Genomic DNA, 13900 nt, shown 5'->3' with positions numbered 1-13900 from the left:
GGAATCTCCGGGTCAAGGAATTCCATATTGGACAGAAGGTGCTCCTTTTCCAATCCCGGCTCAAGCTGATGCCAGGAAAGTTGAAGTCTAAGTGGATTGGCCCATATACCATCGTTAGCCTCCGCGCAAACGGAGCAGTGGAAATCCAGGGAAGTGCCTCTAACTCTGTTCCTTTTCTTGTTAATGGTCATAGATTGAAAGTCTATAGGGATAATTCTGAGTTGTGCGTGGTGGAGGAAATGCCACTTCGTGCACTCTCGGTTGTCACCTAGTCAGGCAAGGAAGTATTCTCGATAAACTCCTGGGTCAAGGAAAATGTTTATGTTTTTACATACTGAACCAGGGGATTTCGAGAATACTCAAAGATAATTTGTAAATAGTTTAATTGCTTTCGGAAACCTTAAGAAAATCCAAACAAAGTAAAAATTTTAATCTCCCAAAAACATTTTCGAAGCACCAGACTCCAAGGGGAATCTATATCTTGTACTCTAATCTTGACCAAGGAGTTTGGCGTCTTCATTCTTTTCTTAGTGTAGGGTCACGGTCAGGGAAATCAATGAGGGAAGGAAAGCATGAAGGAAAAGATCAAGGAGGGAAAATAATAATTTGAAATTCAAATCACCGATATTTATGGAAGGTGTACGGGTACTGACGTCACGTCTGCAACCGCATCACCTTTTCAGTTAAAGGGGGCGAACCGTCGTTTCTCTCTCCACATACTCAACCTGAATTTGCTCTCCCTTCTCTCTACTGTCATTCTCTCTCTCTCTAAAAAAAAATACAAACCCTAACCCAAAATCGACCAAATTCTTGTCTAATTTCAGATCTACAGCGATGGAATCAGCCAAGCCCACCGGAAGTTCGCAGCAAGCGGAGTACGACCCAACTTTGTTAGCCGAATTGACGCAAAAATTGGGGAGCGTCGAGAAGGCAAAAGAAGTATATGCCCTCTTTTCTGCTAATTTGATGACATCCGCGGCGGCCACTCCACCAACGTCGATTCCAGAGGATTCGGCGGCCGAACCCTCAAGTTTTCAAGAAGAATTGCCTCAAGAAGAAGCGAGAGAGCCGAACTCTGAACCACAAAATGCAGAGACCGCTTCGCAGGAGGCGGGCGACGAAGAGGGTAGACCAACGAACGGCGGGAAGGTGGATGAAACAGAGTTGCATGGTGACGGAAACCCTAAATCTGAGGGTGATGACGGTGTGGAGGGGGGAACCCTTGCTATGGCTAGTCCGGCTGAATTCAGAGTCTCAACCTCTGAAGCCATGGAAGAGGGGGCAACCCCGAGTGATGTCAGGGGGGAGGACCCCGTTTATATTGAGGGGACAACCCCGATGGTGGATGGTGAGGGGGAAACCCCTGAAAAACTTTTTGCAGACGCAGATCTGCAGATGGCTGAAGTACCAGAGGACGTGGATGCAGGAATGAAGTTGATTGTGGACCAGGTAGACGACCAGGATGCAGATGAACCCCAAGAGGACAGGAGGACAGAAAGGAGACGGGCCAGGAGAAGTCTACTTGATGAAGTAGACGACTTAGTCGATACGGGGAAAAATGAGTCCCCTGGGCAAGGGACGGAAGCGGAAGAGCGTCGCCTGGCGAAAGAAAAGGCAAGAAAAGGGAAGGGCACGGCAACTATGTCTACACGGTCTAGGAAAGCTCCCTCTGTCAAGGAGGTTGAGGATACCCTTTCCTCAGAGGCTGACGTTCCCTCAACCGAGGAACAAGACGAGCCTGCCCCTGAATCCGACTATGAATCAGAAGACGCTGAAGGAGTACCTATTCCTGGACGTCCGGAAGTCTGGCTGACGAAGAAACTACTGGAAGCGATGAGACAGTTTGACGATCAAAAAAGGGCTGCGGTGTACAAGGAAAGGTGTGGTACCGGGAAGATGACCAAATCCGGGAAGCAGTATAGCTCGAGGGAGCTTAAGATGATCGCGTGTGACAAGGAGTTCCGCGCCTGCATCTCCTCGATAGGATTCGAGTGGCTACTGCGACACAGCCAAGAAAGGGTGCCGGTGGATCTGGCAAGGGAGTTTTTCTCCACTTTTCGTTTGAAAAATACTACTGATCTGGACGCTGACTCCATAACGTTCCGGCTTTTCAACGAAGAGTATGAGATGAGCATCCGGGAGTGGTCACTGCGAATGGGATTGTTCACACAGGCAGAGGACGATGAAGGAGAATGGAATGAGAGGATGATCGGCGCACCCAAAAACACGTCGAGCTTTAAGGTGCAAACGGCATGGGACCTGATCACCCACCCCAAGGCTGGAGCGTTCAAATCCAGTTATTCCAAGGCATCCAACATCGAAAACCGCATCCTCCGTTTTGCTCAGACCTTCATAAGCTACAATTTGATGGGAACAGCAAATGCCGCTCTTACAACCACCGATCTATACTTCACATGGTGCATGGCAAAGGGCATAAAGGTGCACCTCGGATATTGGCTGGCTCAGGCTTGCCACCAAATGACAAGCAACCCTGCGCGCCATATGTACACATGCCACCTTCTCGGCGCCTACCTCCAACGGAATATTGATGTGAAAATCGCCAAATCCGCTCCCCTGATAGTTATGTGCGACCCCCCGGAGGTTTTCAGTGTTGATTATTTTTTCAATAAGGGGAAATGCAGAGCCTGAGGAAGCCGAGGAGACCATGCCCAGTGAAGAGATTGAGGAGCTACGGAAGGAAGTCCAGGAAGTGAGAAAGGAGATGCAGTTGCTGAGGAAGGAGATGGTAAAGGAACTCGGCGGAATCAGGAAGGAATTGAACGGGAATCGGGAGGAAGCGAAGGTCCTGAGGGACAATGTGGAGGATTTGGCCGTGAAATGCGCCAAACAAAGTGAACGAGTGGCGGAGGCAGTGGAGCTCTCCATGAGGATGTTGAAGTGGATGCAGCAAACACTCCCCTTAACCCAGACGAAGGCAACTCCTGGGTCAAGCAGTGAGGTCAAGAAGCCCATCCAGAGCAGTCCCTCCGTCAAGTCACTCCAGCAGATGACCACTCCGACCGTTCCCAAGCAAGTTCCAGTCCCACCCAAATCAAAGCCCCAAGTGATGAAGTCGGTACCCACCCAGACAGGACAAGCAGAGGAAGAGCTGGATCAGCCAGCAAAGAAGAAGGTGAAAATGACCCGCCACGGAATCCCACCACATTCTGGCTCCCGAGGGAGGACTTAAATAAAGAAGACGGAAATCCTTTCCCTCGGACGAGAGAAAATCGCCCCTTGTCTATGTAGAGAGGGGGGCGAAATTTTTGAAGAAAAATAATTGTGTTTTATGTCTCCTTTATTCTCCTGTTTATAATAAGTCACATATTGGGCCCAGACAGGGATCTATGGAAGGCTTTGGATATGGGCTCCTCCAATTAGCTTTTTACTAATTAAATTAAACACAATTTAATATAAGCTTATAATTGGAATATTACGAGCAGCCACTACAGAAGTAATATTGCACTCCCCATCCAAATCCGAAATTATAAGTACTTCGGGTTTCCATTATTTGATATTTATTTCCCACGCTTAAGATAGAAACATCCATTAATTAATTATTGTCTGCTATGGACTTAATTAATTAATATCTTATTTATTCCAAGAGAGGACTCAGCAAGAAAATCTTATTTATTATTCATAGAGTAATTAAACTCCAACTAGCTAGGTTCCGAATAATAAAACCTTATTTCAAGCTTCTCTTGAAGATGTTATCAAACGAGACTCACCTCGCGCACGATTCAGCATAATAGCAATCCTAGCACCGCTAGATATTAATCACCACTACCCAATATACCAGGCTTGTTGGGTTGCGAAAAATCCGCACCATTTGGTAAGTCAAAGTAGTGCATAATCAATACCGTATGCTCAATGCTAACGTACATTGATTAAGAAATAACAATTTACAAGACCTCGTCTTTCAGTAGATAGCATAAAGACTGTCTCGCTGTTAGATCCATTCAGTGCTATATGACACCAACGTCATCTTATTTCAGTAAGGCTTAGAAATAATCGGACTGACGTTGCAACCTTTCACGATAGGTAGTCTAAGCCTATCTAGGTTGTGAAATTCTTCTTTTTCTTTGTTTAGAACTGACCGTGTTACCTTAAAGTGGACGACGCCCACAACCGGTCTACTAAAACAAAGACTTAGACTTTGTTAAGTTACTTATACATTTAAACATGTAATAAACATCCATTAAATGTAAAACATAACAACATTATGACAAAGATAATATGTTTATTCCTTTGGAAAATAAAATAAGAGTTTTAACAGTATTCAATCACTCGAAAGGTGATTTCTAGTATATAAACTCTAACAGTTAATTCCATCGTTGAATCAACCATCACACTGTAAACCTGCACTAAAGCATTGAAAAACATAAAATTAAACTAAAGCTTCATTAAAACTGGAAATAAATCGAGGTCCAACAGCGGAGTCGTCAATTCATCCGATGAAACTCAGGATCTAACTACAGCATCTCAAAAGCAATAAATAAAGCAAGGATCCAACATCGGAGTTGTCAATTCCTCTGCCGAAACAATTTAAATCTAACTAGAAAGCAAGGTGGTGAAGGAGCTTCTAAAATGGAGGCGTCAATTCCACCGTCGAAACGACCAACACACTGTAAATCTACACTAAAGCATTGAAAACATGAAATTAAATGTAAACAGGAAATGAAATAACCAAATCTTCAATAAACTGGAAATAAGTAAGATCCAGCGCCGGATTCGTCAATTCCCTTGCCGAACCCATTAAGTCTAACAACAAAGCAAGGTGGTGAAGGAGCTTCTTAGATGGAGGCGTCAATTCCACCGTCGAAACGACCAACACCATGTAAATCTACACTAAAGTCTTGAAAACATGGAATGAAATGTAATCCCGACGTCGGAGTCGTCAATTCCTCCGTCGGGACTACAGAACTAAACTAAACTAAACTAAACTAAGCTAAGCTAAGAGAGCTTCCTATCTAAGCAACTGTAGTGTTCAGTCCCTTTCTTTATTGTAGAAAACTTCTATTTATAGAACGACTTCAAATCTTTAACCACAAGGTAACTTCTCGTAAGTGACCATTTTATCCTTGCAGTAATTTAGGCTTGATCAACTCATGTCTTCATGTGGTGATTTGATCAGCTCATGTCTTCATGTGTTGGCTTGATTCAGCTCATGCCTTCATGTGGTGGCTTGATCAGCTTGTGTCTTCACTTGATCAACTTGTTGGCCGCCTGGTATTGTCAATTCACCTTCGCCCACTTGATCAGTTTGATCCAGCTTGATCAACTTAGCATGGCTGCCTGTCATTGTCATCCCATCTAGGCTCTCTTGATCAGCTTGTCTCCAACTGATCAATTTGTCCTCATATTTGGCCATTTTTTGCTCCTTTTCCGTGTTGATCAAGTTAATCATGCACTTGCCGCTTTTTTTCATTTTATAGCCTCTGCACACTTAAATTCACCACTTTTTCGCACATTATTAACCCGATTAGTTTATAAACACCCATAAAACCATGCCTGAAATGAGCCTCATCAGCTGCCATATACACAATTTTACCCCAAGACAATTATTTATTTTTCGTTTTGATGACATTTAACACTTTGATACTATTATTCCGTTGCTTTGATTAATAAATACACCTATTTTCTTTATTTATTGTCGAGTCAAGTTAAATACCGCAATTTAATGTACGTCTTTCCCCCGTCTTCTCTCGTCGCTTCGTATCTCCCACCCCCAGTCGCGGAGCCCACCCGCCATGGGCTATCCTTAGCCGGGCGGGCCGCGTCATGTTTACTTCGTCCCCTTCTAAGTGACATTTTTCTTTTTAGATGTCTCATTCTAATTGATATATTTTGTAGAATGGAATTTTTTAACTAAACTAATAAAACAATACTGCATAAAATTTCACGGCGAATAAAAATTGCTCCACTTAAAGTGGGACATGAGAATATATAGAAGTAAGACTCATGAATGCATTAATTTTATCCTCTGAGAGAATAAAAATTTTATCTTCATTAATTTTATCGACGAATAAAAATTTCACGACGAATAAAAATTGCTCCACTGAAGTAAGAGAGAATAGTATAGAAGAGACTATCTTTTATATTATTCTCTATCTTACTTAATTTTATCTTCATTTTAATTATTTATAATTATATTTAAAAATAAATGCAAAAATAAAACATCTCATTTAAGCAAAGACTTTGAGTACATTAATACACTTTGAGGATGAAACTTAAAATTTCGAACGAAAGTAGACATGAATAGACTTTGAGGGCCGGGGTAAAGACGCGTGTCCATCTCCTCTTGGAACCCTCAAACATTTTTTCTCCTCTGAGAATCCTCACTTGCAAACTACTCCAAGTAAGAAGACGAGATTGTAATTGAATGTGGTGCACGTGGCTGCTCTTTCTCTCTCTCTCTCCTCATGATGTTGCATCCCAAATCCCAATGTTTTAAAAATCGGATCGGCCGGTGAACCGGTGAGGCTACTGGTTCACGGTTCAACCGGTCCGACCGGTTCAATCACTGGTCGAACCGTTTTACCTTGCAAATATATATAATTAAATATATCCATACAAAGTATATTAAATTTAATGAGTGATAAATTATAATTAGTAATATATAACAAAAACATATACTATTAAACTTTGTATATAAATTAAATATGAAGAGCATTTAAAATAAGTGAATGATAAAATTTAAATAATAACTAAATACATAAATTATTAATTAGAATAACTAAAAAAGTACAATATTTTTCATATATAAATAAATAAAATTTATATTAATTTAAAAATATTTATGTGGTGAAATAATATTATAGACAATATATAAAAATAAACATGAATTTTTAGTTAATTTGGATAAATATATACTATATTAGTATTATTAGTTAATACATAAATTAAACATGAATTATTAATAAGTTTGGAGTATTATTTAGTAAATATGGAGTAATAAACTATGTTAATAATATATATACTACAATGTTAAATCTTAGATAAAATCTATTATTTATATACATTATACAAATAAAAGTAAGATTTAGTGATGGATAGTTAATATTAATCATATCACAACTAATAGTAATTATTTAAAAGTATAAAATTAAACACAAATTATTAATTTGTGTGGACAAAAAATTATAGGTTTAATGTATAACAATAATTAATGCTCATAATATTTCATTCAAGTACATGTGGTGGAGTGGTAGAGATGTTGGTCTCTTGACTCATAGGTCATGAGTCAACTCCCACCAAACTCAAATTTTACAAAAATTTTAAAAATCTAGAAAACCGGTTTCCGGTTCCCGGCCAGACCGGTCCGACCGGCCGGTTCCGGCGGTTCATGGCGGTTTGATGTGCTACTGGTTTTATAGTGCAAACCGGACCGGACTACGCACCGGTTCGCGGTCCAACCGGTCGAACCGGCCGGTCCGGTCCGGTTTTTAAAACTTTGCCAAATCCCGACCTAATTTATTTTGCCAGCTTCATCTCCTTTATTGTTGATAAACCTCATTTTTCTCAATTTAGGTAAACAAAATGCAAACTTCGTCTCCTACTTATTCATACATGAACAAACTTGATTATTTATTCGAATTGGGATAAAAGTACTCGGTGGAAAATGTCAGTTTTTACTAAAAGAAAGGGCTCGATGTTATAGTCACACAAACTTACAACAAATTAAAGTCGAGATACTTTAACAAAAGTTATCATAGTCATGCAAAATTAACAAAAGTAATGTTGACATTTAGTTAATTTATACGGAAGATAGCCCCCTAAAAAATGATCTGTATTTTGATATGCGTAGTGTTACACGGCCACTTGATATTTTTATATGGGAATTGCAATCTTTTCCAGAAATTAAGGGCATCGCTTTATTGTTCATTACGTTAATTAATAACTAGTACTCCCTCCATTCACCATTAGAAGTCTCATCGACTTTTCTGCACTTGTTTTATAAAAATGATATTCTTTTCGTCCAATAAAAATTTGTGCATTTTCCATTTTCGTCCGTTCCACAAAAATATGTACATTCCATTTTTAAAAAGTTATATCAATTTAATAATGTGGGTCCCACTATATACTAACATTACTTTAACTACCATTCTCATTCTCTCTCTCTTACTTTACCATACCATTCTTCTCCTCTTGCTTAATTTACCAATTTTGTCTTAATTCACATCCCATACCCATTACCCATACTTTTATGGGACAGAGGAAGTAATAAATAATTAAAGTGGAAAAATGGTAAAGTATGAAAGATAATAATATAGAGAAGACTAATGGTGGATAGAGAGAGTATTACTTTTCCTTTTTTATACTCTCTGCGTCTCATAATAAATGATTAATTTTCATTTTTCTGTTTTTCATAATCAATGAATGATTTTTAATTTTGGTAAAAAAAAGCAATGTATTTATTTTTTTATTTTATTATGTCTCTTATTTTATTTTCTTTCACTCTGCTTAATTATTCTTCCATTTATTTTATTCTTGTACTCCCTTCGTCCAATTCTAAGTGTCATGTTATAAGTGACACATTTTCTTTTATAGCAAAAAAACACACTTTATCTTTTTTTTTTACTTTATCATCTCTCCTACTTTTTCTCTCCACTTTTTCTTCAATCATACTTAATTATCTCTTCATCTAACCACTAAACACCACTATCTCAAAACATGAGCTCAAAATAAATGTATCACAAATAATGGACAAAGGGAATAACCTGTATATTTGGAATATGTTTTTAGTGCTAATAAATTGTGCATCAACCATACATATGGAGATTACTATCATAATTATGACGATAAAGTGAAGCTCTGTTGGTGAGGCGTGTCCTTTTTAACCAATATGTCAGGAATTTGAGTCAACACGGGTAGATAGGAAACTATTAATAATCCTCTTCAAAAAATTTAGATAAAAAAAGTAGATGACTATTATAATTATGAATGAAATTATATGTTATTTGAAACATTGCAGAGGAGTAAATAACTACTAGGGTAGAATGATATGATTAATGGACCTTTATAGATTAAAATAATATTTGACATTTCACATGACATACTTTTGAGTCATTAGTTCGCCAAATCTAATGATAAATAATTATTCTTGGTTAAAATTTAAAATCCAATTATTATTTGATTGCATAATATATACTCCTATAAATATAACATTGCAATAATTCGTAAATAATTGATTAATCAGGTTTAGAAGTAGTTATATCGGTTGCACACAAATATTCACATATGGTTGGTTTTAGGGACTGTAATAACAACCTTATCTTAATAGCTTGTGCGGTATGATAGCAATTAGTATTATATCTGTCAGTATAATACGACACGCAGCAGTGAACTTACCATAATATCCCTCATCAATATATTACAAGAAGCAATAAAAACCTTAACCAATGTCCTGCAACTACAACATAAGATCGTGACCAAATTAATACTCTATCCATGCATTAAAAATTAGTTTCATTTTGCTAGCTACAAATAATAATCTCATTTCTAAAACTGGAAATATTTTCTCTTATTTAACAATTTTTTCTACTCTCTATTACTTTATATACTTTTTCCTTTCTTTTCTCTTACTCGGTCTATTTTTCTCTCTCTATCTTACTTTATCAATTTCTCATTAAGATTCGTATTGTCTACGAATAAGACTAATTTTTTTTTTGGCGGAAGGAGTATTTTTCTTTTAAAGATCCCCCTTATTTTATTGCTGATTGTGACCTTGTGCAACAAATGGACAAAGAGAAGTTGAATTTGGTGAGCATTTGGCTGAGATAGTGTGAACATATACTAGATAGACATGAGAAATTAGAGGCCCACCTATTATATATGAACAAATAAAGTTGAAGAACCCTAATCCAAAAGTAGCCCTTTGAAATCAAACAAGCCATCCAAATTTAGTTGGAAGAGATGGTGGATTCCTCTCACAATTTGGTTGGCAACACCCAAATTCTCAACTTCTTTACAAATACTATGAGTAGCAAGATTCATTAAACAATCCAAAAGGAAAGCAAGAAACTCACGTTAATTCCACTCTCTTTCTCTCTCTTCCCCCCTTCAATTCATTTCTCCTTCCACTACTAATCCTTCTCCTTTCTTGAATTATTACACTCTTTATTGTATTGTAATTAATCAAGAAGAATTTGAATTTGAATTTGATGGATGGCCATCAACTCCCACCACCATTCCACACAAGGGATTTCAATTTGCAGCAGCACCAAACCTCCGAAGAAGAAGAACAAAGCGAGACCAGCGGCCTCAACAAGAGCGGCCCGGGCACGGGCGAGGGCGAGATGTCCGTAACCCGGAGGCCCCGAGGCCGCCCGGCCGGGTCAAAGAACAAGCCGAAGCCGCCGATCATCGTCACCCGCGACAGCGCCAACGCCCTCCACACCCACGTCATGGAGATCTCCGACGGCTGCGACGTCATGGACGCCGTGGCCACCTTCGCCCGGCACCGCCAGAGGGGCGTGTGCGTGATGAGCGGCACGGGCAGCGTCGCCAACGTGACGCTGAGGCAGCCCGGGGCAGGGGCGGTCGCGACCCTGCACGGAAGGTTCGAGATCTTGTCCCTCTCCGGGTCGTTCCTGCCCCCGCCCGCCCCGCCAGCTGCCACAGGGCTCACCGTGTACCTCGCGGGCGGGCAGGGGCAGGTGCTCGGGGGCAGCGCGGTCGGGCAGCTTGTCGCGGCGGGGCCGGTTATTGTAATGGCGGCGTCGTTTAGCAATGCGGCGTATGAGAGATTGCCGCTGGATGAGGATGAGAATGCGGCCCAAGTTCAAGGCGGATCTCCGCTGCCGCAAAATCAGCAGTTGATGGGGGACCTGCAAGGGATGCAGCCCAATCTTTTTAACCCGATTCAGATGCAAAACGATGCGTTTTGGGCTACGGGTAGGCCGCCATTCTAGCTACCATCTCCTTCTTCTTCATTAATTCACTAGTTTTTTTTAATTAATTATCAGATCATTAACGTTTTCAGTTTATATTATTACATGGATTTATCGCTTCTTTTTTTTTGTTGGTGAGGATCATTTGTTAGTGCTATTTGGTGTATGTTTATGGGGTTTTTTTTTCTACTTCTAGGTTTTCACTCTTTGTTTAAGTTTAACCATATATTCAGCCTAGAACTTCATTTTAGCAAATAGGAGTAACTTTGAATAATTTTACGTTGTTATTGGTTCGCTAGATAAAATAATACTCCAGTTGGATACAATGAGGGATAAGTTATAATAGGATATTAGATTTGTCTGAGATTAAATTAGATGCGGAGGTAAGATGATTAATTGTGAATTTATGAGGGAGTGCAACATAATCTTAGCATTATGAAGGCGGGACACGATATATTGTTATTGGTCGGACTTTTGAGTAAAATGCAACTGAACGAACCGAATACGATCAACTTCCAAATTATTTTTATTTGTGTTTCCACATGACCTTTTCTCTACACACATTGATTAATCTAGCTTTAAGCATAAAATGGTCATTACCTGAAAAAAGGGCATCAAATGTTGATCATTATTTTTTAGGGAGATTCGTTTTTGTCCAGCTTATTTTAATCATTTAAAATTTCATAGTAATCAGCGAGAATTATGTATTAGTAACATGCATAATAAGTAGAACGGTTTCATTAAAGCTATTTACAATTTCGATACTGGAGGGGTGGCAAAACATTTTACGAGAAGCTAGGGAGGTATGGCCTTATCATGTAGTATTAATATAATTTTCCCAATCTTTAAATGTACCAAACAGCTCACGTGTATTTAAAAATATCCTACACTATTCGCAATATTCTAAACTTTCAATTTTGTATCTTAATCTGGCATACGTTAAATATTGAAGGACTAAACCATTCATTGTTGATTTGTTCCACTTTCCATTTAAAATGACATTCATGTGCATATTTATATACTGTATATTATAAAGTACTTGTAAAATCTTGAATATTAAAATAGGGGTTAGGAACTTAGGATTATGTTCTTACCCTTATTTTCTCTAAACTTTTCTTTAGGGAAATGTTCATGGTTTCTTTTCTTTAGTACGTATTGCAAGGGTACTAAAATGAAGGTTAGAAAATATTTGATATGTAGTTCAAAATACAAGATTCAATAGGATTATTTTTCATATCAACATATTCAAGAATTACCAATTCTGTCACTAAATTTTTGACGGATGTTTTTAGAGTACATAATATTCTTCCAATGAGCATAATTAAGTATGGGGCAAATTGCTTCTAAAGTCATGAACTTTCAACATAGTTTGGTTTTTCCCGAGAACTTTAAATGTTGCATGAAAAGTCATGAATTTTATCGAATTGTGTAAATTTCTCATCCGACCTGACGCGATAGATTTCCGACACAAACTTATCCTAGTTGACGTGTCGGAAGCATGACTTGGCAAATGACAAATTTAGGGTTCAATTTGAATTTTGGAATTAATGCTACTTTTATGCTGATTCGATTTGTGATTCTTTTTGTATGTTTATGTTGATTTGTATACTGAATTCGATTTGTATATTTTCATTTGTTCTACTTGTATGTTTGAGATAAGTACAAGGTCAGAGATTGTAAATATAGAAGAGAAATAATCAGAATTAGTAGAGTTTTCCAAGTCATGCCTTCGGCACGCCACGCAGGATAAGTAATTGTATCGAAAATCTATCGGGTCGGGTTGGATGGGAAATTTACACAGTTCAGTAAAGTTCATGACAACAACATTTAAAGTTCACGAGAAAAACCAAACTATGTTGAAAGTTCATGACTTTACATGCAATTTGCCCTTAAGTGTTTGTTCATCGAATTAGTGCATATAAGTTGTCATTTTATTAGGATTTTATTTCTCATTGAAAATTTATATATGTGGTCTACACTCAGTATGGGTATAAGAGCATCCCAATTATATTAATGAACAATAATAGTAATATTTGGAGTATTTGTTTGTATATATGTATATGCATATGTAAATGCTGGTAAACACGTGAAGAAAGCAAGCTCCTTTTTGAGGCAATCTAGAGTTAGAGAGTGAAGGGAAGAAGGTGGTGCGGTGCAGGGACAAAGTGGCTTGAGCTAGCGTTATTTGCGGCTTTCTTATTATTATATGTTTAATTTTGTGGATGCTCAATCCAAGAATTTTGAGATCTAAATCAGGAGCATAAGCTGAGAAGATTCTTTGAACTGAAGCGAAACCCTTTAAATACGTGATGTTTGTTGCTTCCTTTTTATGCAACATGCATGTGGACAACAACCCTATCCATTATCTCGAAACAATGACATGCCTTCTTTTTTCTTTACTTATTTATTATACATGATCACCTTCACTTGTTTTTCTACTTTTATTTGTTTTGTTTCATCATTGTGTAGCATAAAATTTGATTGTATAGATAAACTAGACGTAAGATAATTCAAAGAAATGGAACTTCAAAATTGAACTATAAATAAAGTAATATAACTGTAGTATCCGACCGAGTCGAGGAAAGTCACTTTTTGTAAGACGAAATACACCCTGATAGTGCTCTCGATTTAGGCGTGTTGCCCCCAAAGATAAAAAGGGCTACATTGTGTTCATTGCAGCATCGCAGACGGAACAAGCTCATGCCAACGGAAAGAGGCGAGGACTAGCTAGTGTTATATTATACCAATGTTTGTTAGATAGTTATAATCTATCTAGGTCGTGGAATACAATATTACTTCTACAAGGAACTGATTGTGTCACACCTATTATGATTACATGTTCCACGATCAGTCTACAATGTAGAAGAGCTTACTTTTTTGCTTATAATACATAAATGTAAGACATAAATGAATAAACAAAGCACAATGTAACAAAATTATTCCTTCTAATAAATTGATAAAAGTGAACAGAGCGTTTTACATATACGAAGCACTCGAAACATATTTTT

At 38.2% G+C, this 13900-nt stretch overlaps 1 protein-coding gene across 1 annotated transcript; it reads left to right on the top strand.

Moving 5' to 3' along the window:
- Positions 1–9857: 9857 nt before the first annotated feature.
- Positions 9858–11014, top strand: LOC125218130 (AT-hook motif nuclear-localized protein 24). The gene has a single exon (XM_048119733.2). The coding sequence runs from the start codon at positions 10164–10166 to the stop codon at positions 10911–10913; it is 750 nt and encodes a 249-aa protein (XP_047975690.2). The 5' UTR covers positions 9858–10163; the 3' UTR covers positions 10914–11014.
- Positions 11015–13900: the final 2886 nt, after the last annotated feature.

The sequence above is a fragment of the Salvia hispanica genome, chromosome 1, assembly GCF_029641045.1.
Source record: "Salvia hispanica isolate PSC_SH4W2 chromosome 1, Shi_PSC_v1, whole genome shotgun sequence".
Classification (NCBI taxonomy): Eukaryota; Viridiplantae; Streptophyta; class Magnoliopsida; order Lamiales; family Lamiaceae; genus Salvia; species Salvia hispanica.
This window is presented reverse-complemented; position numbering and strand designations above follow the sequence as displayed.